General features: G+C 58.5%; 1 protein-coding gene and 1 long non-coding RNA gene across 8 annotated transcripts in view; one reads left to right on the forward strand and one right to left on the reverse strand.

Moving 5' to 3' along the window:
• Positions 1-23,590, reverse strand: RIPOR1 (RHO family interacting cell polarization regulator 1). 6 transcript variants are annotated; one of them, XM_037162677.2, is made up of 22 exons: positions 23,409-23,590; positions 8,059-8,185; positions 7,788-7,940; positions 7,579-7,657; positions 6,865-6,888; positions 6,716-6,769; positions 6,417-6,569; positions 6,253-6,316; positions 6,119-6,162; positions 5,915-6,040; positions 5,338-5,486; positions 5,134-5,263; positions 3,459-5,048; positions 3,253-3,374; positions 2,317-2,449; positions 1,961-2,096; positions 1,678-1,839; positions 1,254-1,412; positions 933-1,129; positions 757-840; positions 552-642; positions 1-420 (listed from the first exon to the last, which is right to left on the reverse strand). In XM_037162677.2, the coding sequence occupies exons 2-22, from the start codon at positions 8,160-8,162 to the stop codon at positions 323-325; spliced, it is 3,852 nt and encodes a 1,283-aa protein (XP_037018572.2). In that variant the 5' UTR covers positions 8,163-8,185; positions 23,409-23,590; the 3' UTR covers positions 1-322. The 6 variants fall into 6 exon arrangements, with proteins under 6 accessions (XP_037018572.2, XP_037018575.2, XP_037018571.2 ...); XM_037162680.2 differs by lacking the exon at positions 23,409-23,590 and adding an exon at positions 15,629-15,738; XM_037162676.2 differs by lacking the exon at positions 23,409-23,590 and adding an exon at positions 9,017-9,048 and having other exon boundaries at positions 7,788-7,922.
• LOC119061917 (uncharacterized) overlaps positions 15,734-23,933 on the forward strand; it is a 16,038-nt gene continuing 7,838 nt past the window's right edge. Inside the window, exons 1-2 of one of the 2 annotated variants that reach the window (XR_008391916.1) lie at positions 15,734-15,893; positions 16,277-16,407. This is a non-coding gene — a long non-coding RNA (uncharacterized LOC119061917). Of the gene's footprint in view, positions 15,947-16,276; positions 16,408-23,933 lie in introns of both variants that reach the window. The other variant, XR_005084877.2, reaches the window with a different exon arrangement.

Consider the following 23,933-nt stretch of genomic DNA (forward strand, 5'->3'; position numbering starts at 1 on the left):
TGTAGGAAAGGCATTTTGATTTTATTTTCTGTAAAACTCTGTAAATAAAATACAAAACCAAGGGATGCAGTGGGGCAGAGGTGGGATGGCCAGGCCTGGAGCATTGATTCGTGGCAAGTGTGCTGAGCTGAGGCTGGGAGGCACTTGACTGCAGGCACTGACTCTACCCACCCCAAGGGCAACAGAAGAATATATTAGGATTTTCATTGATAGGACTCTGTGGGGGAGGGGTGTCTGGAGCCAGCCCTCACCCTCCCTGTCAGTGCCTGGTGAGCCCTGAAAGTGGGGGAAGGGGCACTGGGGGAGCCGGTGGGCCGGGAGTTTAGAATGCTGTGCTGGCCATGCTGCCAGGCCCGAAGATCCGGGGCAGGGCGTCCAGCGACTCCTCTAGCCGTCGATGGGCAGACTGTCCTTCTTCCCCTGTAATGGTTAAGGATGGGGTCAGGAGTGGCGTTAGCCTCACCCTGGTCCATCCGCCCTTGACCCCATCTAACCCCTACTTCCATCAGCCAAAATGTCCCAGGACTATACTTCCCATCCCCCAGCCTCACCACACTGTTGCAGGCTCTGCCGAGCAGCTTCCCTCACAACTTCTGTGTCCGTTTGGCACAGGTACACCAGGGGCTCAATGCCCTCGGAAGCCTATCAGAGGAGGAGCATTGAGGTGGGCCCATTGGAGCAGGTAGTAAAAGCCCAGGGCCCAGGGCTGGGGGATGGGGGCAGGGAGAGAGAAAGTGGGTGAGTGGGAGGGATCACCTTGATGCAGCCCAGGGCCAGGCAGCCAGCCACTCTCATCTGCACATCCTCGTCCTCAAGTTGGTCCAGGAAGCAGAGTAGGGCCTGAGTAAGGGTGTGATGGCTGACTTAGCCAGACACTGGGACCCCGGGACCCGAGAGCCTCTGCCTTCAGGGGAGCCCTGCCCGACTCTCACCCTTTCCCGGAAGTCAGGACCCAGTGACAGGCTCCGGAGCTGCGTGCTGACAGCAGCCATGACCTTGTTGTTGCCATGGACAAGCAGGGAGCTGAGGGCCCGAAGCCCATCCCTTCGCAGCCGCCCCTCAGGTGCCAACCTTAGAGCCTTGAGCACAATAGCCTGGTCGTCTGAGTTCAGGCTCTGCACGAGCAGCACTGAAAGAAGGAGGGGGCTTGGAAGTGTGGCAGGGCAAGGAGCCTCCGTCTGTAGGCTCACATCCTCACCCACACCACACGACCCACCCTTGGGGTCAGGCCACTTAGTGAGCCACTGCCTTACCCTCCTCAGCAGTCTCGGTCACATAGGCCTCCATAGATGGGCTGTGCAAGGTTTCCACGTAACTCCAGAACTGGAAGACAGTGAGCTGCTCTCCAGGGCCCGGCTGGGGCCTCCTGGGCAGCTTCTGCCCCAGCACTTCCTCGAGGAACTTGACACACACTGTGGGAAGTGGTGCCACCGGCCTCAGGGTTTGGATGGACCCAGGCCCTCAAGGGAAGAGTGCTCCCACCCCAGGCTCAGGTCCAGGGGTATCTGTCCCCACCCTACCCCACTGGGTCCTCTTGCACCAAGGCACAAGCCTTTGCTATTTCTTCCCAGTGCTCAGCTCAGCATGTCTGTGAGGGCTAACCTGGCTTTCCCTATGGTCCCATCACTGGGGATCTGAGAAGAGAGGGCAGAGGGAGCAAGCAGGCAGCCCACTCACCAGCCTCAGCTAAGCCTGGCTGTCGCAGGGAGAGACGGGCACCATACTGATTGCAAAAGGTGAAGAGCACCTGCTTAACAGGGCAGATGAAGGGGCTAAGTCCCTCTGTGCACTGGTCCCAGAAGGTCAGAAAGCCAGGCCGAGAGGCCGAGAACTGCACCACTGTGAAGAAATGCAGGAAACCATCATCAACAAAGCAGGCAGGTGGGCAGATGAAAATAGGTGAGGTAGAGCAAGGAAGGAGCTTCAGGGCAGACACTAAGCCAGGGCCCACGGCCTTTACCTTCCAGGGCAGAGGTAGCAGGGACTTCCCACCGCCTGCTAAGCTCGCATACTGCCTCGAGCACTCGTGCCTCCCGCAGCAGCCGCTCCAGGGCCCACGCCTCCTGGCAGCGCAGGGGCCCAAATGTGCCAAGTTTCTGGAGAACAGAGGTGGCCATGTAGCTGAGACCTCAACTTACAGCTAGAGGGTGGAACCCAGGGACTACAAGTCCCAGCATGCATTAGGAGAGATTGGAAGGAACCAGAGTGGGGGAGTAAGAGACAGATGCCAGGGACCTGGGCATGGGGGCAGGTGTGGAGCACTCCCTGGATTAAAAGGCTATAAACAGAGGGTGGTGGGAATGCCCCTAGACTCACCAGCAGGAGGCGGCTGCAGTAGTAGAGGTGCTGGACCAAGGCAGTGTCCAGAGCTGGACACTTTGTGCTGAGTGGGCGGGTACTGGGTAAGTCGAGGCTCTCCTCAGCCCCAGGCTCCAGGCTGCTTGGGAGCCTGAGAGAAAATTGGGGTCAACCACCTTAGGAGCAGGCATTACCATCTGGTCACCAGTGTATTTTTATTAAGCTCCCCCATCCCTGAAGGAAATAACAGACGATGAACAGGCAACAGACAATGGGTATGTTCATGGGAAAGTTCTAGAAAGAGAAAGGGCTGGGACCCACAGGTGGTGGCTGGGGTCTTCGGAGTCCATCTGCCCTGTGCAACATCCAGCTAGGACCGCTGGGACTGCCTGGCAGAGATGGGTGGGGACAGGGTTGCAGGTGGGATAGTTTATGTAATGTGGAGTGCAAGGGGTTGTGGCCCAAGGGCTCAGGGCACAAACAGGGCTGTGACCTTGGCAGCAGCAGAGGGAGGTGGGGCTGGGCATGACCCTCAACTGGGATTTGGCAACGGCTGCTCCGAGACACAGAGCCAAGGGGCCGGGCTATACCAGACAAACAGGGTTGGTGCTGGGGGCCCAGGGGGATTGAAAGGGCCCATGAGCTGATGCGGACTGGTGAGGGAAGCAGACACTGCAAGGACAACGGGGAGGAGGGGGGTGGTGGTCAGAAGCACTGGGGACACAGATGATACAGATGGCGTTAGAAGCATGGACATCCAGGACACATGAGGAGTACACGGCATGCACCCACGAGGAAGTCCTCCCCTCCTGTCCACTTCCAGTCTTGCTGCATTCCTCCTGTGCTTCACTTGGCCCCACCTCACCTGTTCCCCTTTCTTGCCTCACTCCTTTACCTGCCACTCACCCCACCTCTGCCTCCCCACCCAGCCCCGTCTCACTTAGCCCCTGTCACCTGTCTCCAGGACCATCATTGTCTTCATCTTCATCCTCGTTGAGGAAGCTGAAGCTCTCCAGCGCATGCTCCACAGTGATGCTAAGACTGGAGGCCCGGCTTCGGGTCAGGCCTTGTCTCTGCTGGGGTTGGGAAGGGAGTCAGAGCTGTTGCTGCTGCCTGGCCACCCTGCCCGCGCTGTCACAGCCCCGCCCAGCCCTCCTCACCATGAGCAGACTCTCCAGCCGGATCACCTCCTGCTCCAGGCCCTGCAGCTCTGGGAACTGGCCACGATAGTCGTCCAGGGCGGCCATTAGGGCCCTCAGTGCCTCCTCCAGCCTCCTGTCCCCAGCCCCTCCAGCCCCTCCTGGAACCGGGGCTTGGGTAACCATGGCTGCGCTAACGTCTGAGTGCGGGGGCATGGGGGCTAAGGGTGAAGAAGGGGGGCTTGGGCTCTGAAGGATGGGCTCTGGGGGCTCTGGGGAAGGGCTTGTAAGGGGTTCCAAACTAGAGCAGGCAAGACTTGGGCAGGAGGTACTTGGGGCTGCCTGAGTGCAGGGCGTGAAGGCTGGGTGGCTATGGGACAGTGGGTCGATGCCTGGGAGGGTGGGGACTGCCTGAGTGCAGGGTGTGGAAGCTGCATGGCTACAGGACAGTGGGTCAGTGTCTGGGTGGTTGGGGTCTGTGTGTGCAGAAGGGCTGGGGAGCATGGCAAGGTCTAGAGGAGTGGAAGGGCTTACAGTTGTAAGGGTGGGGCTTGTGACAGGGTGCATGGGACTTCTGGTGGTTTGGACTGGGCCTTTAGCACTGGGGACTGGATTTATGGTGATGTGAGTGGTCATCCTGGTTTTGTGAGTAGAGCTGCTGGTGGTATGGGTGGGGCTTGCAGTGGTATGGGCGGGGCTTATGGTGGTATGGGTGGGACTTGTGGTAGGCAGGGCTGGGCCCTGGGCACTTGACATAGGGCCTGGCCCAGCCGTGGTAGAGAGCAAAGGCCTGACTGTGGGGCTTGTGACAGGGTGGCTGGGGCTTGTGGTCTGGACTGGGCTTGTAGTGTTGGGGGTAGGACCTGTCGTAGTGAGGGTAGAAAGCACTGGATTGTGGGTGGAAGTTGTGGTTTGGCCTGGGCCCATGGCAGTGGGGGTAGGGCCTGTAGCAGTGAGGGTAGAGGGCTTGGACGTGTGGGCAGAGTCTGCGGCAGTGTGAGTGAGGCTTGCAGCACTGCTGGAAGGGCTTACAGTACTACAGGTGGGGCTTGTAGTGGTGTGGGTGGGTCCTGGTAGTCTAGGAGAGCTAGTGTCTGTGACCTTGGGAAGTGAGTTTAGATGTACAGAGGGGGCAGGGTCTGTAGACGTGTGGGCAGGGCCTATTGCGCTGAGAGTGGGGCTTGTGACAGAAGAGCCAGCGTCCAGGACGGCAGGGGCAGGACCAGGTTGCTCCCCATGGACGGGATTTGGGTGTGCAGGTGAGTTAGGCCCCTGGCTTTCTAGGACCTCAGCCTCTGTTGAAGCCTCTGCCAAGGCAGCATCGACACTGGCCTCACTGATGTGGCTCAGAGTTCGGCTGTAGGGGGCGTGCCCATTGGCCAGGGCTGGTGCCACGGCTCTCTCTTCATCCATGGGCCCAGAGGTGGGGGTCTCAGGCCTACGGAAGGCAACTTGGACGGGCAGAGGCTCAGGCTGCTGCACCAGGGGCCTGGGGGCCGAGGAGTGGCGGGCAGTGCCCGAGAGCTGAGGGCTGGAGGAATCGTCTGAAGATTCGGATGACAGGGACCATGCTGTCCCATTCTCTAGCTCCTCCTGCCGTCTCAGCATGTTCTGGGAGAGAGGAAAGGGCCTTTCAGGACTGCCCTCAGGCCCCAGGGGATGGTGGGGCCTGAGCTCGGGCTGGGCTGTGACTCACGTAGAAGGCCTGCTCCCGAAGCGAGGGTGTGTCCGGGGGGCTCTGGCTGTAGGTGGAGAAGCGCTTGGTGACTGTGGAGGCCTTGTTGACAGTCGAAGCAGCAGAGGGCTGGTCATCCTTATCAAAGGGGCTGGGGAGGAGACCGGCTGTTAGCAGGTGCCTCTGGCCCCTGTCCCTGTCCCCAAGCTCCTCCGCCCCACCAACCTCCACATGACTTCCAGACTGAGCTTGATGGAGCCAAGGTCATTGATGTCCACAGCCACAACCTGGGGCAGAGCGGCAAACAAGTCCTTGGTCTCACAGGAGACGCTGCCTACAACCACATGGTTGGCCAGGCCCTTCAGCTCTGTCACCTACAGCCAAGAATGCATCATGGGGTCACAAGAGTATAGGGGTCATGAGATCATGGAAGATCAAAGGTCTGAATTTGCAGAGGTTTTGAAGCAGTCACAGGGTCATGAAGAGGTTGTGGGGACTGGAGTTGTTGGGGTGATAGGGCCATGGAGGCTTGAAACACCCTGGAAGCATGGTGACCATGGCGGTCTGTTTGTAGAATCATTGAGCTAATGGGGGTTACAGCCTCGTGGTGGTTTAGGCACAAGGTCGGAAGGTCATGAGAAAAATCACAGGGTCATAAAGTCATGGGATCCCACATTCCCCGGCCATGGAGCCAGGAGGGGGTCACAGGGGTAAGGGTCTCAGGGTTGTAAGGGTCGTGAGGGCTTCACAGGGTCAGGGAGTCACAGATCATATGTCCTGTGGTCCTGGGCAGAGGCATCACCTTGATGGACAGGAATTCCGTGAGCAGAGGAAGAAAGACGGTTTCCTCACTGTCCCACACCTGCTTTCCGCTACCCTCAATGCGGCCCCGTAGTTTCCAGCGCTGACGCCCATATTTCATGCATATCTAAGGGAACAAGCAGGATGAGGCAGCTCTTGGCGTTGTGACCCTGCCATCCCAGCCCTTCCCTGTACATCCTCATACCTCATACTGATCACCCACACACAGCCGGGCGAAGCCAGCCAGTCCTGGGAGTGGAGGAAAAGAAGAGCCGTTCTGAGGGCGGGGTCTCAGGCACACACTACCCCCCCCACCCCGCCTGCCCCAGCATTTAGTACCTTTCATCCGGAGATGGAACTCCCCCAGCTGTGCCTCCAGTTCACTCTCCAGCAGACACATGCTCTGGGAGGGACGGGCACGGACAGGATGGGTCAACAACTGGGCCCCTCTCATCAGCTCTGCCACACCCTGAGCCTGTGCCTCATGGGCACCCACCCCTCACCTCTGTGTACTCTCGATGCCCCCGAGTGGCCTCGGCCAGGCTGTCTCGGGCCTCACGGCTCCCTGGGGACCCGGTGCTGTAGGCACGGACCATGTTATAGGCACCATCCCGGAGACGCCGCTGGACACAGTATGCCTCGTATAGCTCGTCGATCTGGGCAGGTGAGTGGGGTGGCAGTGAGGAGATGGAGACTCACCATGGGGGGGTCACACACCCAGAGCCAAACATCTCCCCCATGTCCCTAAGGTGCCCAATCCTGCGGCCCCCACCGCATGCACACACGCATGCTGCATATGTACCTTGCTGGCATGGAACTCCAGTCGTCGCAGGAAGCGTTCGATGGACTTGACTTGCTGGGGGAGAGGTGTGTCAGGAGGAGCCTGAGGCCCAGGGCCCTTCACCCTCCCTGTGAGCCAACCTTTTCCGACACCGTTCTCTATACACTCACCTTGTCTAAGTCATACAGGAAGCCCTGCAAGGGAATAAGAGAGGGGGCACTTAGGAGGTATGGGAAGTATTCCAGCAGACCCCCCTTGCTCCTCTACACAGCCTTCCACCCCCTCACACCACAGTCCACAGCCACTCCAGTCAAAGCAGGGATAGACCCACAAGCCTGGCTTTTGGTGGGTACTAGCGACATAGATCTGGTTCCCAAGACCCTTCCAGTTCCTCTCCCTACACCTCTTCCCTGACGTCCCTCCCCTACCCCACTCCATTCCTGCAACTCTGCATCCCCTCGGAAGAGAGCTCTGTGCCTCATGAGTTGCTTCCCTCTACCAGGAAACTCCCATTCATCCTTCAAGACCCAGCAGAAGTATTTCCTCCTTTGGGAAGCCTGGGCTGTTGTTCCCCAGGAAGAACCATGGCTCTCCCCCCTCAGTGCTACTCCAATATAATCTCCGGTGGGTCATGTCTGTGGGGGTCCGCCCACCCCACTGGAAGTTCCCACAGGCAAGCACTGGGTCCCAGGCAGAAAGTATGCACAGTCTAGGGAATGGAGGGATAGAAACCTCCCCAGCCCTTCCTGATATCCCCTCTCCTAGTCACACCTGGACTAAGTCACCCTAGAAAACAGCCTTGATGTCACCCAGGGTTGGCCCTACTCAGGCCCCCACCCCACAAGGGCAAAAAGCATTAGTAATCCAGGGCATCCTTCACTCACCAGGCGGGAATTCCTCTTGGATTCCCTTATCTGTCCTTGGAGTTTCTCCTGCTCCTGTTGGTGTACTTCCAAATAGGCCCTGGGAAAGGGGGGACAAGAATTAGCTTACCTCCACAGCCTCCAGCTACCAAGGCAGTGAGGAGAGAGTGTGAGGATGGGGCTAAAGGAGGGAGGGATCTGGGACAGAGAGCCGGGAGGCAGTTGCTTACGTCAGGCCCCGCTTGAGAGCGGTGTACACCAAGTCCAGCCGCTCTGGCTGCGGCACCTTGGGGGCTGGGTGTGCCACGGCAAACATCCTGGACACTCGGGAGAGCGCTGGAGGCTTCCGCGGGGGCCCTGGGGGACTGAAGGCCGGGAAGCTCCTGAAGAAGATGCTGCACTCAGAAAGGGGCAAGAAGGAGTCCCCCAAACCCTCACTGCACGCACAGCTCCAACCCAGCCAGACACTCGTGACCCCATCAGCCCCCGTGTTCTGCGTACCTGGGCCCCCGCTCGTGGCTGCCGAGGACGCCTGCGAAGGACTGGCTCCTACTGACCCGGGCGCTGAGCAGGCGGCGCTGCGGCCGCACCGACAGGGACATCATGGAATGAGTCCGCGCGGGGCTCCCTGGGGGTGGCGAGGGCGGGTATCCAGCGCCAGTCAGGCCCCCAAAGCCCCCTCCCCGCGGCCCGTTCTCCGTATCTCAGTCCTGCGGGACCCGGCCTGACGCCCGCAGCCCGACGACACCGCCAGCCCCGGCGCTAATGACAGGACTGCCGCGGGCGTCTCGGCCGCGGACTCAGCGTGGCCTCGGTTCGGCCCCCACTTCCTGCAGAGGAGCTGGCTCCGCCCGCCGCCCGGGGCAGGAAGGGGGGTCGCGCGGGGACCCTCCTCCAGCTGGGAAGGGGCAGGAAAGAGGCGGGGCGCGCGAAGAATGTGCGGAAGCGCCTGTTTACCCGGGGGCGGGGCAGGCTCCCCAGACCTGCCCCTGGTCTCCCCCCACCCGAAGTGGACCGGGCGCTGCGGCCCGCACCCCGCGAGGCCGCCGGAGGTCACCTGGCAGGCGGGGTGCGCGCTTTGAGCCCGGCGGAGGTGCCCATCGCCGAGGCCGGGCCGGCGCGAGCTGGGCGCCCGCGACCCCCGCTCCGGTAAGCTGCTCCCTCCCAGCCCCCACCGGTTCCCAGGCGCCCGGACGCCCGAACCCTCCCGGCGCCGGGAGCCGGGGGATTCCCGGGGCGGGGGGCAGTGCCGAGAAGGGCCCCGCCCCCTCACCTTCCTGCAGCTCGGGCTTGGAAACTGAGTCACAAACAGACCAGACCCTTTAACCCTCAGCGGGAAGGGATCCTCCGCAGACCCCCACCCTGCTCCGGGGAGACACGCGCTCGTGGCCCCCAGATTCCGGCCCACACTCCCTGGAGGCTGCCCCGGAGGCTTCGCAGCCCCAGGGCCGGGTCCTACCTTTTTTTTTGGCGTTCATGGTGGGTCCAGGACAGCCCCCACGCCCCCCCCCCGACTTTGCCCCCCCGCTGTGTCCCCACGGGCCCAGGGCCACTCGGTGCCCGCCTGGCTGGGCTCCGCTCGCTCCCAGCGACTCTGGCTTAGGCTTCAGCTCCTCCCGGCGCCGCCCCCCGCCCAGTTCCTGCCGCCTGACTCAGCCCGCCGGGATGGGGCGGGACGGGAGGACCACGGGGGCACCCGGGCTTCGGCCTGCCCCGCCTCTGGGAGGGGTGACTGGGGGTTCCCTCAGAGAAGGGACTGACGGGGGTCTTCTGGGCTGGGATCAGGACTGTGGGTAAAGGGAGTTGAGCCGTGAATATGGAGGGAATAAAGAAAATGAGAACAGTTCGGGGCTCACGGGGTGGCTGTTGAGGGGTGCTGGAAAAGGGCTAAACACACAGAGGGCTCAGAGTTGGGGATATGAGTGTGAAGGCTGGAGAGCGGGTGCTGAGGAGGGGCTGTGCCAGTTGAGGGCGTAGAATCAGGCGCTGAGTGTGAGGAGTCCAAGAGGCTGAGAGGGTAAAGGAGCTAAAAGTGTGGGATGTTCCGTGTTGCTGCCCGGAGAAGGAAGCAAAGAATTGGGTACAGCCCCATGCACCCCACCCGCCACTAGCTACACCCACAGAGGGGTACTCAGTCTGGGCATTCTCCCTCCCCTACAGGTTCCAGGGAAGAGAACCCACTGCCCAGCCAGGGGCTCCTCTTTACTAAGAGAAGCTGCATCCTACGGTGGACTCCCATCTTTCTGGTCTCCAGCTCCCATGGGCTGTATCCTCTTAAGTGCCAGCCCTTGCCTGTCCCCAGTATCTCTTCCTTGAGTATCCCTTGTCCACCTCCAGCCAGGAGAGAGGCCACCATGCCTAGGGTCCACTGGTCACCCCATGCCTTTGGAGGGGCTGGGCGCTCTCCCACCCCATAAACACTCCTGCTTCTTGATGCTCAATTCTGTTGCACTGGGCTGCCTTTCTCCCCAAGAAGCTGGGGTGGATCCAGGGGTCTGCATTTCCAACAAGCCCACCAACCCCCTATAGATCCAGATGTTCAAGGACCCCAGTTTGAAAAATGCCACCCCCTCACCTTGAAAATTGGGTGCTATGCACCCTACATCAGCAAGTAAGCACTTGGTGGATTGCCTGCCCAACACTGGCCTCTCTTTACCCTTCAGCTAACACTCCCCACCATGAGAACACGCCGGTCTTATCACTTGATTCTGGAATATTCCTTTCCTAAATCATAACCACATGGATTACAAGCCTGAGGCTCTCTCCATCACTTCCACCTCACCTGCCTTCTACCTGAGACCTTATTTTTCCACTTTCACTGAGTGACAACCCTGAGCACTCTCCCCACCTCCGCACCCTGCCCTGCCTCCACACTACAGGGAAGAGGACCCACATACTTCCTTCCAGCATGTGCCAGTCACTGGAGATTGCACAGAACTCACCATCCACCTCTGCTTCCTTTCTCTCTGCCAGCTCCCTCTACCTCTTTTCCCTACCTTCCCGCACACCCTCCTCCCCCAGCCTGAATCCATAGCCATGACTCCGTCAATCTGTCTGCCGCTAACACGCCCAGCACTCTGTGCTTCTCTCCTTCCTGGCAGAAACCAGCCCTGGGCAACCCAACTCCCCGTCTTCTCTGCACCTGCATGCAGGCTGGCAGGAGCCGCCAGAGGCCTTGGCCCAGGCACTGAGCTGGAACGATGCAGCAATTCTCAATCTCAGCAAGGCTCTCGTTTCCCACCGGGGAAATCCTAGTCATCTCTCTCCCTTCTCATAGGAAATGAGTGTTTCAGACTTTCTCCACGAGCCTCAAACGAGCGCAAGTCACTCCCACACAGAAGAATGAAGACAGCCCTGGAAACTACTCAGATGCCCATCAGTCGATCATGGACTGCTCTACAGCGGAAAGAGTGAACGTAAAACCGCGTGCAACAATATGGATGAATCCTACGGACGTGATGTGATGTGGAGTGAAAGAAGTAAAACTACAACAGAGGATAGATATGATTCCTTTGATGCGAAGTTCAAAAATGGGCAAAACTCTCTACGGTGATAGAAATCAGACTAGTAGTTACCCTTGGGAATAGTGACTGGAAGGGGGCACAGGGGGCTTCCAGGGCGGCAGCCATGTTCCATTTCTTAATCTTCGTTTTAGTTCCTAATCCTATACGGCTGTGTTCCCTTGTGAAGATGTATCAAGCTGTATCACTGAGGACATGTGCCCTTTCGGTATGCATATTATATTTTCAGTATAAAGTAAATAGCTACAAAAAGAAACCAGCCCCTCCCAGGTCTCTTTCTCCCGACCCCACCCCTCACCCCCTTTCAGAGCCAAGTTTCTGGAAGAGATGTGTGCTTCCATTTCCTCTCCACACCCACCCACTCCTCTTCCCATCCTGGACCGCCTTGTGCACCCACCACTCCCCTGCTGGTCTGGACGAGGTCACCAGTGCCCCCCTGCTGCTGAGTCCAGTGTCCACCGTTTAGTCCTTATCCTGCTAGATCTCATGAAGCTTTTCATTTTGTGGCTCTCTTCCTCTTCCTTAAGCCCTTCCTTCCCTTGGATTTCAAAAGGCAACATGACCTTGCTTTGCAGCCTATCTCCTTAGCTGCACATCTTATTTTTCCCACATCGGATCTTTCTTCCTGTCCTCAAGTGGGGCTCATTCTCCCAGCTCTTGGGCTACGTGCACCTCCCACAGTTCAATGTCATCTCAATGTTGCCAGCTTCCTTATCTCCCCCTTATCCAAATGGCTATTCTGAGCACCAGGCCTGTATATCCAGCTGTGAGTGTTGCCTCGCAGAACCGAGGGATGACGCAGAGCGGGCCATCGGGGATGTGCTGACTTGGTAGTCCCCAGACTGAATTCCGCACTTTCCTCCTCAAACTGGACTCCCCCGAGTCTCAGCCCACTCCACGACAGCCCACCAACTATTTGTTTACTCATTTCTTGGAGACAAACTAGGAGTCGTCCTGGATGCCACTGGTTCTGTCACCCTCCACATCCGCCAAGCCACCCACTCCTGTCCCCTCTGGATCCTGCCCCCTCTCCTCCACCCGCACAGGTAAAATTCAGGTCCGGGCTGTCACCAACTCAACTCGAACCCCACTGCAGCTTCCTAATGGATTCCGTGTCTCCACCATTACCCGCAATGGCCCATTCTTTATTCAATAACAATATTGCTTTTCGTAAAATTCCAGTCACCTGACAATGCCCAAAATGGCTTTATTTATTGAGTGCTTTCTATAGGCCAGACACTGGGCTTAATTAACAAACATCGTTTCATTTTATCCTGGCAACAACCCTGCAGCGGTAAGTCCTATGAGCCCTATTTCACAGATGAGAAACCTGAGCTAACTGTCTGTGTGACCTTGGGCAAGACATCCCTTCACCTTTCCGTTCTTCAGATCCACATCTGTTAAATGAGGATAATACTAACAGCAACAGCAACTCTCCCACAGGGCTGTTGGGGCAATGAAACGAGGCAGGATCTGGGGAAGGGAGAATTGTGCGTGGAGTATGGAAGTTGGGGTAGACACACTCACTCTGTGAACCCACAGCAAATGTTAACTCCTGTTGTTGACATGTACTAATCTGCCCAGTATTATAGCTGGTAAATGGCAGGGTCAGGATTCGAACCCAGGAGGCCAGTCCCAGGACTCTCAGTCTTTCACATCCCTCTAGTCTGACTCTTGCGAAATACCCATGGGTAGCCTCCTGCCCCAAAGATAAACGTCAAGACTCTCTGACATGTCCCACAAGACTGTCCCTTCCCTTGTATACCCTCAGTCACTCCTGCCCCACAGGCCCCTGCCGCCCCAGGGTCTTTCTGTTCCAGCTCTGAGACCCCCTCTCGACACGCGGCAGGCTCTTCAGCATTTGAGCAGCAGCCCCCATTGCGCCTATGCCCCCTTCTGACTACTCTCACCCTGACCAGCTCCCTCTCCTTTTTCAAGTCTTGCCCCAAGACTCCTTCCTCCAGGAAGTCTGCCCGGGGTTGGTTTCCCCTTTCAGGCCTCTCATAGCTTCCTCCCTCCGATCCTTGAGGCCACATAACTAGGATGTCAGTTCTTTAGGGTCTGTCTTCCACCCACACTGTGACCTCTGGGGGCTGGAGCCTGTCTGCCTGGCTCACCATTGTACCCTCTGGGCATGCACCAGGGCGGGCGATGAAGGAGGTGGGGGTGGAGTACGTGTGGGGGGCTGACTGAACCGGGCTGCCCAGACCCCAAGCAGCAGAGGCTGAGCAGTTGCAGGGGTAGAGTTCAAGTCTGGAACACCCTAACTTTCCTACCCCACATGTAAGTTTCCTTGTCCCTTCCCCACTTTCTGATTGTATCAGCAAGTAAGGTTTTGCTCCCTGGAGATGAGGCAGGGTGGGGGTCCCCTGCAAGTCTGGAACTGAGTGGGCTTGATTTCCTTTCTCTGACTGGGGTTTTGCTGCCACCAACCCCCTAGGCCCACAGGGCCCAGGATGTGCTACTGTTGGCCCAGACTCCTCCCAAGTGACCTTCGGAATGTCCATCCGAGTGACCATTTCACAGAGTGGATAGACAGGATCTCCCCTGCTGCAGAGGAGGGAAAGAACTGAACCCCTTGAATCCACCTGAACTGGTGGGGGGCTGGCTGTTAAGAACCAGTGGACTCTCTGGACGTGTGAAAGGACAGGGTCCCAAAGATGACAGGGCCTGCAGAACAGCCTCTTGGGGCAGCCCGCAGTGGAACTCTGGCCACGTCATGGCTCCAGATCCTGTGGCCTTCAATATCCCCACAAACTGGTGCATTTTCGTGGGGCAGGAGGTCCCCCCACCTGCACTCAGTGGTGTACCAGCTCAGCAGTGTACCAAGCCAATCGCCTGGCTGGGAGTCCCAGTCCAGCTCCGCCCCGCGGCCCAGCAGCGGCGCCCCAGCCCGACTGAGGTAAACAGAAGCTAAAAATAATCCGGGCAAGGGGGGCTGCAAGGGAGAATGGGGTCCCTCCTGAGCCTGCCCCTGTATCCATAGCAATGCCCCAACCCCGGCTGCTGACGTCATGCCAAGCTGCGAGAACCCGGAGGGAGGGGGGCGATGCATGACCCGGGACCCCCCACCCAGGAACCAGGCGGAGGCAGCCGGGTGGCCTCACTTCCTGCCGGCCCCCTCCTAGTCAGCTGGTCACATTCCCCAACCCGCAAGCTTCATGCTGGAGCCTGGTGGCCTCCCCCCGCCAGGCCAGGGGCGTGAGTCGGCCAGGCTAGGGGCGTGAGTCCCAGACTCTGCGAGGGGTTGCCTGACTCACCCGCACCCCTCCTGCCAGCTTTTCCACCCCGGAGGAACCATCCTGGCGCCCTTCGTGATCCTCCCACCCCATCTCAAGTCCAGGCCCGGTTCTCTGGCTGTTGCCTCACAGAATCCAAGACCCAAAGTGAGGGGTGAAGTGGGATCTAGGTCTTGCTGGAGTATTTTGCTCCTCACTCCCTGGTCTGATTCTCATCTTCCCCCCGCCCCTCCGCCTCCACGACACGGAGGTGGATAGTGCAGTGGCAAGATTTCAAATCTGGGCCTAATTCCCACGTCTCCTCAAATCAGCTGTGTGACTTTTAGACCATTACTTAACCTCTCTGGGCCCGTTTCTGCATCTGACAGATTGTCATAACCTTCCTAAGAAGGCTGTGCCGGTGCTGAACTCTGCAGGCTCAGGGCGAGGCCTCACACGGATGTTGCCCAAGACACTGTTATTGTTATATTAGACTGCACACAGTAGGTGCTCAGCCAGCCAGCCTAGTCACGCATTAGGAGCAGCCCAGCAGAACTGGCCGGGAAGAGTCAGTCCCAGAAGCTGCATTCAGACCTCACCGAGGAGAGGAGGGCAGAGGGGGCTGAGACCCGACTTAGCTCTGGTGAGCAGCTCCTTCCCCAAACCAGTTCTGCAGCGTGTCCAGGTCTGGCCGCTTGCAGAGACCCCACACCAGCCTCCCATTTCCAGGGACCGGATCTGTTCTCCCACCTCTCACGAGCGAGCCTCTCCGGCTTCAGAAGCACCAGGCTTGGGCAATGATTCCGGCCCCCGGACCAGGCTCGGACACCACGGGCAGGGCCCCAAAGCGGCTTAGGCCGGGCCGTAGGGCCGAGAAGCTTAGCTCATCTCGGAGGCCGACTTGCGCCCATTGTCGACCCCTCCCCATTCCTAGTTCAGCTTCCCTAGCGGCGAAGGCAGCCAGGGCTCCCGGAAAGAGACCGTGCCAGGGCCCAGGCTGGCGCCGAGGGCCCGCCCTCAGGCCTGGCCCACTCCAGAGCCCCGGGGCACCGGCAGCCTGGGCCTTGCGGTGGGTTGGAAGGAGGCAGCGCCGGGCGCGGCAGGCCCGGAGGCGGCGGCTTTTGTAGGGCGAAACTGTGTTCTCCGCGCGCAGAGGGAGGGGGAGGAACGACACCGCGCGGCCGGGGTCCGGGTCCGGGGTGATGTGGACAGGGCCGCAGCCGGGACAACAGATCCCCGACCTATGGAGCGGCACTGGCGGGGGAGGCACCGGAACCGCCGCTCCAGCCCCCCTCCCGGCCCACGGCTCCCGGATACGGCGGGGACACTCACATGGCTGAGCTGGGCTACGCGGACCTCGAGCTCTCCGTGCGCTCTTCGCTGCCCGGCCTGGTCGCACCGCAGCTGCTGCCGTCGCCGCCGCCGGCGCCCGCCCCTCCCAGCACCCCGCCGCCCGGCGGTCCCGCTCCTCCCCCGGCCCTCTGGGCCCCACCCCCTGCGTTCCCGCAGCTCCAGCACCCCTGGAGGCGCCTACAGCTCGCTCCACCCTCTCGGGTAACCCAGCAGCTGGCGGCCCCCTGAGTCCACCAGCTTGCGGGTAGGCGGGACCCTGGAGGACGCTAGGGCGGCGAGAGCGCTTTGGACCGGAGGGTACAGGGTGGCTTTCGGAGAACGGGTCGTCAAGGCAGCCCCATTCCTTCCCACGCAGACCCCAAAACCGGGTTCGTCGGAGAGCCCGGTTTGCCGGTCCCCTGCTCAGATCCCGTGGCCTCTAGAGACCTTTCAGCGCCCCTCCCCCCAAGCCCCTTCAGTGACCGCCTGAAACAGGTCCCGGAGCTGCCAGTGTTGGGTGGGGTTGGGTGGGGTTGGGTTGGTTCGAAGAGGGAATCAGGGCCAGTTCTGTTTCAGGGAGGGAGGCGCGAATCCTAGTCCTCGAAGCCCTTCTGTGTCCAGACGCTGCCTTTCCACCCTGCTTTCCAGGCCAGCCTCGGTTTCTCTGCTGTGGAGACAGGTTGCCCGTCCTGCCACCATCTGGGCTCTTAGCCAGGCCATGCAGTCACCACTCATTGGGTATGATTTCTGGGAAGTCTTAGGTCCTGCTCTTAGCATGGGTGAGTTAACTGCGCTTGGGACACATGTTGGCCAAGGGGGCCAGAGCCCAGTTTTTTCCAGTGAGGGGTCTGGAGTGCTGACTGGCGTTCCGCTAGAGGGGGCTGAGTGGAGCTGGGAGCTGACCCCACATTTCTGTCAAAGGGCCAGTGCCAGTCCCCCATCCCTCCCAGCAATGAGAGGCCTCTGGCCCTCTTCAACCTTGAATGCCCTGGTCACCTTCAGAAGTAGCACGGACGTGGCCAGAAGTGCTTTGAGGACTTTAAGAGGTTCCTCAATATACTCCTGAGAGGTTCCCGAATATTTTCCTGAGAGGCTGGGGGGAAGGGGCACAGAGGCCCGCAGGGCGCTGCCGCCCTGTCCCTCACCCGTCCTCACCAGGCACACACCTAACCCACTCCCTGCTCTCCGGCCACCTCTTCATCTCCCTTGGCAGAACTCCCTTCTCCGCAGTTCTGAGGTCTGGGGATCGCTTCCAGGGCCCGAGTTCCTCATTCCCCCTACCCTGGAATACAGTCCAATCTCAGGGCTGCCATCCACCCGAGGCCGCCCTGTGCGTCCAGAGCCTTCTCCTGTCCTGGGGCTTCTGGATGGCACACCAGATCTCATGATCCTCCCTCGAGGGACTCTTCCTTTGTCCCTACATCTACAAAGCACTGTTGTCCCCCCAAGCTTGCACCTGAGCCACATACTGGACCTCTCAGAACTGACACCCATCGGTTCCTGCCCATCTCAGCCAGGCATCCTCAGACCTCCTTGCCTGAAGACGGTCCCTCCTTGTTGCTCTCTGTCCCCATGTCCAGTGGACTCATGCCTTCATGTCCCTCACCACCACCAGGTAGCATGCATGCCCATAGTTGCTCATGTGCCTAAACCTACCTCGCTGTGGGTCTCTAAGCTCTGTGGAGGCGAGAGCCATGGAAGTCCTCATCACCATGTTTCTGGCTCAGAGTGGGAGTTTAAGAAATAGCAGGGCCCGGGAGACTAATGGTGGGGGTTGGGGGAAAATGGGGACAACTGTAATGGAACAACAATGAAAAAATTTTGAAAAATGAACTACATATCATCTAGAAAGGAAAAAAAGCCCTGGCTGGTGTGGCTCAGTGGATTGAGCACTGGCTTGCAAACCAAAGGGTCACCAGTTTGGTTCCCAGTCAGGGCACATGTCTGGGTTTCGGGCCAGGTCCACGGTGGGGAGCACGTGAGAGGCAACCACACATTGATCTTTCTCTCCCTCCCTTCCCCTCTCTCTAAAAATAAATAAATAAAATCTTAAAAAAACAAACAAAACTATAAATCAGTTCACGCTGACCCCTGGCGCCCTGAGGCTAAGTCCAGACTCTGGTGGGCTGGGACATCCGGCCGCGGTGACCTCAGCCCCTCAGCTCCCGCCCGTCCTGCCGGCCTTTGCTGCTCCAGTTCCCCCGCACCAACCCACCTGCTGCTCCCTGGACCTGGCCCCACTCTGGTTCCTACCTCCTCTCTCTATGGTTCCTACCTCCTCTCTCAGCCTCCCTTCTGCCTGGGGTCTCGCTCTCCCTTATCTATTTGGGAAGCAGTTCAGATGTCACCTCCTCTAAGAAACCTGTGTGCTCTGGTTTCCCACTCGCTGCTCCCCCTTTTTGTCTTCTTAAATTTTTTTTTTAATTTTAGAGAGGAAGAGGAAAGGAGAGAGAGCATGACATTGATTTGTTGTTCCACTTGTTTATGCTTTCACTGTTTGATTCTTGTATGTGCCCTGACCAGGGATTGAATCCACACACTTGGCGTATCAGGATGATGCTCTAACTAACTGAGCTGGCCGGCCAGGGCCCATTCACCCTTTCTACGCCCGCGCCACCTGTGACCAGGCCGGCCTCCCCAACCTGTGCCCACCAGGGCCCGGCATGGATGGGGCTATAGTGAGCAGACGGGACACTCCTTTGCCTGCCCCTCTCTGCCTATCCAGAGGCCGTGAGTGGGGGGCAGCATCTGAGGGCCGCAGGGTGCTGGAGGTCTCATGGCCTCTCCCCAGCACCCAGTGAGCCAGGCGAGGAAGGACAGTGCTGAAACCCATTTCGCAGGACTGTCGCCTGAGGCTCAGGGAAGGCAGGGCCTTTCTATGGTCCTGTCATCCAAAAGGGGTGGTCTCCGAGCTCCTGCTAAGTACTCCGAGTCCTCAACAGTCGGGGTCTGAGTCAAGCGTCATTTCCTGAGCATATGCTCTGCCTGGCGCTGGGCTGGGATCTGGGGCAGAACTCCCTTCCTGGCCGTTTCTACCTCGAGCAGTTCACGCTCCTGAAGGGTAAGCTCTGGCCTCCGAAGATTCCTCATTAGACGTCAGAGGGGGTCGAGATCCACAGTGAACCTACGGTCCTTGCTTATGGCACAGCTAGTTCCATCTTTGGAAGCAACACTGTTCAAGTCCCAAACTCCAAAAAAATGGAGGCATCCCTCACCCCACCTTCCAGGCCCCGTGGCTACAGCCCTCTGGATGCAACTGCGCCCCTGCCAGCTTTCTGTAAGGGGACAGAAGAAAGCCTGCCCATGATCACGCCCTGTCCCCGTGCCTCAGACCAAGTGTAGCACTCATCACCAGGCATTCAGCAAGCACTTGAGGAGGCTGCTGTGTGCTCCGCCCTGGGGGGTGGGGATCAGTCCTGCGGGGCCAGAAGTGAGGCCACATGGTCACTGCCCATGGAGGCTCACTGTCGGTCAGGGCAGGCACATCCCGGAGTCTCTGCACCTCTGTCACCAGTGTGAGGTGTGCGTGGCCTTGACTGTGTCTCTGTGCACGTGTGTGGGTGTGAGAGTGTGTGCTTTGTGGGGAAGGCGCCCTTAACATGGCAAGTTGTTGGGGCTCCCTAGGCAGGCGGAGGAGCATGTTCTCCGAGGAGCATCTGGGGCAGAGAGTGCAGCACAGTTCAAGGGATTGGGGGGAGGCCCCTCCAAAAGCTGTCTGCAGCCTCCTTTGCTGGCAGAGGCAAAAGCTTGATATGGCAGGAGAACCGAGTGAGTTTGTGTTGGGGATGGGGCCAGTCATGAGAGGCCCTGGGAACTGGCCGAGGTGACAGGGAGGTTACCCTTGGTGATGGGGAGTCTGCGCTGTAACCTGGGGAATTCTGTGGTCAGATCTGTGCTTTGCAAGGGTCACTCAGGCAGTGCACAGAGGGAGCAGGTAGTGGCCAAAAAAAGGCTGCTATTGTTTTCCAGCCGAGGTCATGGTGGTTGGAGAGGCGGCGGAGAGGAGACATTCGAGAGATGCTCACAAAGCAGAACGGAGTGACCGATGGGATGGGGGTCTGGAGAGGGGGGTAGCCCAAATGATGCCCAGGTTTGGTCCCCGGGTGATGGGGAGATGCCGGTGTCTTACAACGACATGGGAAGGCCTAGAGGATCAAGTTAGAAGAAGATGAAGAAGGTGAAGTGGTCAGTTTGGGCAGGTGGCAAGTGAGGAGTCTGAGGACCATCCATCCGGGAGGAGGTGCCCAGAAGGCAGCTGGATGTGTGGGTAGAGGGAAGAGGCTGGAGACAGCTTTTGGAGGGGACAGTGGTCAACTGGCTCACCAAGAGGTCAAGGGAGAGAGGGCCCCATGTGCCGTGCCGTGCCCTGCTAGAGCACTCTAGTGTGCGGTGGGGGCAGATGCAGGCTCAGGAGGAGTAAATGTGGAACTCATGGGTATGACTGTACCTGCTGTCAGCCTCCACCCACCTTCAGCCCAGCCTGGACCCTGCTTCCCACAGCGTGTGCCAAAGGGCAAGGGCCAGGGACGCTGCCCCATGTTCGAGCCCTGCCCTCACCACTGTTGCCTTGTGGTTCCTGGAGCCTTTTCTACTTTTCGATGCTTTAACCGCTCCCATCTATTCACTCATTAAAATCGCAACTTTAAGAGGCACTTCATCTCATTAATAACCGATGCAATGCAGACGTGAACAGCAACGGGAGACACACTTAGTGTTTGGCCTCTGAGATAGGCAGTGATGGACATGACGTGTGAGTGGCCCCCCCCGCAAGAGAGTGGGAATTGTTTTGAGTGTTTAAGAGCAGTATTTTCAGGATGTCAAGGGCAAACTCCCTTTTTACCCTTCAGTTCCATTTCACGAATTTATTCCAAAGAGTTGTAGAGGCAAGAAAAGATCCGTTTAAGGCTTGTTTACTCAGGGATCAAGGGACCAACCACCCCCAGCGGGAGACAGAGGGCTGCAAGGGGTTCGCCAACATCCTGAGATGCTCCCTGGCACTGAAGGCGGATGTCAGGCGTGGACTGAGCACTTACTATGTGCCCGGCACCATTCTGCATGCCGGGCTCACAGAAGCAGGCTAGACCGGCAAGGTCTGCTCTTTGGGGTTTCCACTCCAGCCAAAGGAGATGCGTTAGTAAGATGGCTTCAGAGAGAGGAAGGGTTGTGGAGAAAATGAACCAGGTAATGTGATGTGGAGGGACAGGGCTGGTCAGGGTGGTTAGGGAAGGCCTCTTTGAGACAGTGCCATCGTAGCCAAGACCTGAACAACAAGGAGGGAGCAGCCGTTGACTGACCCAGCCAGAGAAAGAGGGAGCAGCAGGGGCAACACCTCAAAGGTAAGCCTGCTGTGTAAGCCTGCTGTGTCTGAGTCACAGGGGCTGCAGTAGAAAGGAAGGGGAGGTGGCAGGGTCAGGCCAGGCAGGGTAGGAGACAGGGTTATTTATTTTTAGAGAGAGGGGAAGGGAAGGAGAAGGAGAGGTAGAGAAACATCAATGTGTGGTTGTTCTCACGTGCTCCCAACTGGGGACCAGGCCCGCAACCCAGTCATGTGCCCTGACTGGGAGTCAAACCTGTGACCCTCTGGTTTGCAGGCCTGCACTCAGTCCACTGAGCCACAATAGCCAGGGTGGAGGCAGGGGTTTGTATATGAGTAGGGAAAGGCTCTCAGCACAGCAGACGCAGAGCCGTGGCCAGCACGCGAGAACAGCTGGCTGGTCTGTAGCAGGAGTCTCCCCAGGTGAACCTGCATCCCTCAGGCCTGAGAGTTGTCAGGAGACTCATCCCTGCACCAGCAGTGGCCATCATTTCTGGACATAGTGATTTCACCCAGTTTTATTTTCTTCTTCGTATTTACTTATACAAAAAATGGTTTGCAATGAACATGTTATTTTCAAAGACAACATGACCGTTGCTTATTCAGGCATTTCCAGGCCAGCTCCTGCAGCTGGTAGGTGTTAGTTCAGAGTCACCAGGCTCAACTGGTGACTTCCCTGGGGACTCTGCCCCAGGCTGGGCTGTGTTGTCTGTCACTGGCCAGGCTGATCCAGCTTCAGCCTCCAGGGGGACTGTGAGCAGGGCCATGCTGGGGTGGGGTGTCTGTGTCCTGCTGGCTGGACCAGGCGTCCTTCCTTCCTTCCTGACTCCCTTCTCCTAAGGGACAAGTGGGAGGGACGCCTGTACCTCTTTCAGATCATTGGATGAGCTGCTCCCCAGGGACCCTTTCAGGCGGAGGGGGTGGGGTCTCCCCTGACAAAGGCTGCAGTGTGCGGTGTGTCGTCTGTTTTAGAGTTCCTACTGCTAGGAACTGTTCTGACAGAGATTTAGATGCCATAGTGGTGGGAAGAATCCTAGCCACGGACCCCTGGTAATACCCCCCACTCATCTGACTGTGACCCTAGGGCAGAGGACCCCCAAATAGACCCCATCCCTGGCCCATTCAAGCTTCAAGTACAGCGTTGGTCTTTGGCGCCACCGTGTGGGAAGTATCCACACTGCAGTTACAGGCTTTACAAAATAACCCCAGCCAGCTCCAGGAGGTTCCCCTTGGCCCCAAGTGGTTTTTCCCCTAGTGGACGATCCCTGAAGCGTGCTGTGCACGACCTGTTCAGCCCTGTGTGGTGGCCCTGCTCACACTCATATCCGCTCGCAGATCATGGTCCTTGGGAACCCCATCGCCACCATTAAAACTTCCTCCACACTGCAGCCTCTTTGTAAACGAACGCTCCCGGACCCTCCACTTCTGGGTCCCCCCATCCTTTGACCGGTTCCAGGAGTGCTGGACAGAGAGGCAGACCAGCTCCCTGTTCTGAAACCCGCCCTGGTTCCTTAGACAGCTCCTCTTAGGTTTCCAGCTGCTTCTCTGGCTCTCCTCATGCCCCTCGGTGGGCTGCCTTGGGGTGTTGGGCCCCCTTCCCTCAACCCTGATACTTTTCTGCAGGCCATCTTGATAATTCCTAGGGCCTTGTTTCTATCCCCACTGGGGTGCTTGTGACTCAGCCACCTATCTCTCACTCTAGTCCTGATTCAAGATGACCCTTGGGCACCCTGAACTCACTGCATAAAGTTGACCCCCATCTGCTCTCCTAAGAAATGTCCCCCTTCCGAAGGCCTTTCCCCTGAAACCCCATCAGCCATCAGGTCTGCCCCGTCCTCCCCAGCCCTGCCATCCCACCCTTGGCCAGGGTACCACCTGCACCTTCTGTCTGGCCTCTCACTGTCCGCAGTTTCATCTGGCCTGGTCTGTTCTCCACAGGCAGCTGCATGGCCTCTGCATATCCAACTCTGTCCCTTCTCAGTCTCCCCTTGGCCCTTCATCTCTGGCCAGTTCCTCCTCTGGAGGTCCTAGCTCCAGCCAAGAGGAACTTCTTTGTCCCCTGAATACACCCTGCTTTTCCAAGCCTTCACATCTTTGCACAGGCTGTTCTGTGCATCTTTTCCCTCTTTCCTTCACCTGGATAACTCCTGCTTACCCTTTAGGTATCAGTTCAGACACCCCTTCTGTGAGATACCTTCCCTGGACCTCAGGCTCGGTCAGGAGCTTCTTCTTCGCCCTCGTAATGACCTATGCTTCTCCCATCACAGCCTTTACAACCTCTTCTGAAAGGGCCAACTGCTCCTCAGGGTGCTGCACACCAAGGCCAGGTTCAGGTCGAGTCACTCTGTGCCTGATTTCCAGCCTCCTGGATCTCAAAACTTATCAAGTGCAAAGGGAACAAGGCCATGCGGGTAGGTCACCACAGTGAGCCAGTGGCCAGGCTGGGGTGGGACCCAAGACTCTTACCTTCCCCTCCAGGGCTCCCTTGTTCCCCTGGATGCCATTGTGAGCTGAGTCAGGATCCCCGAGAGCCACGAGGACCTCTACCATCAGAGAGTCGGCAGGCTCTTGGCCTATGGGGAAGGCCCCCATCGGCCCAGGCTCTTGAGAGCCCAGGGTAGAGCTGGGAGAAGCTTTCTCAGAGAGGGGACTGGTATGCAGGTGACCCAGGCCAGTGCATCTGATGAAAAGGTTAATGAGATTATCTTCTCCCACAGAGTCTGCAGTGGGAGTACGGCCCCGAAGTCATGCAGGGAGGGACAGAATTCCTGAAGGGTGGTGGTGGCAGCTGTTAGGGTCCCCAGGCTAATTACCTCCAACGTCACACAGAAGAGAATGTGCTGAGGTGGGACGTCCCCCACTCGGCCTCAGCTTCTCGGAGCACAGGTCTCCCCAGGACTTATCTGCTCCCCACCAGACTGAAGTCTGAAGATCACCATCTCGATGTTCCTGTAGGCCTCAGCTCCCTCACCTGCTCCAGTGTCAAAGGAC

Source organism: Artibeus jamaicensis, unplaced genomic scaffold (assembly GCF_021234435.1).
Source record: "Artibeus jamaicensis isolate MK-2021 breed Jamaican fruit bat unplaced genomic scaffold, CSHL_Jam_final contig_464, whole genome shotgun sequence".
NCBI classification, from domain to species: Eukaryota; Metazoa; Chordata; class Mammalia; order Chiroptera; family Phyllostomidae; genus Artibeus; species Artibeus jamaicensis.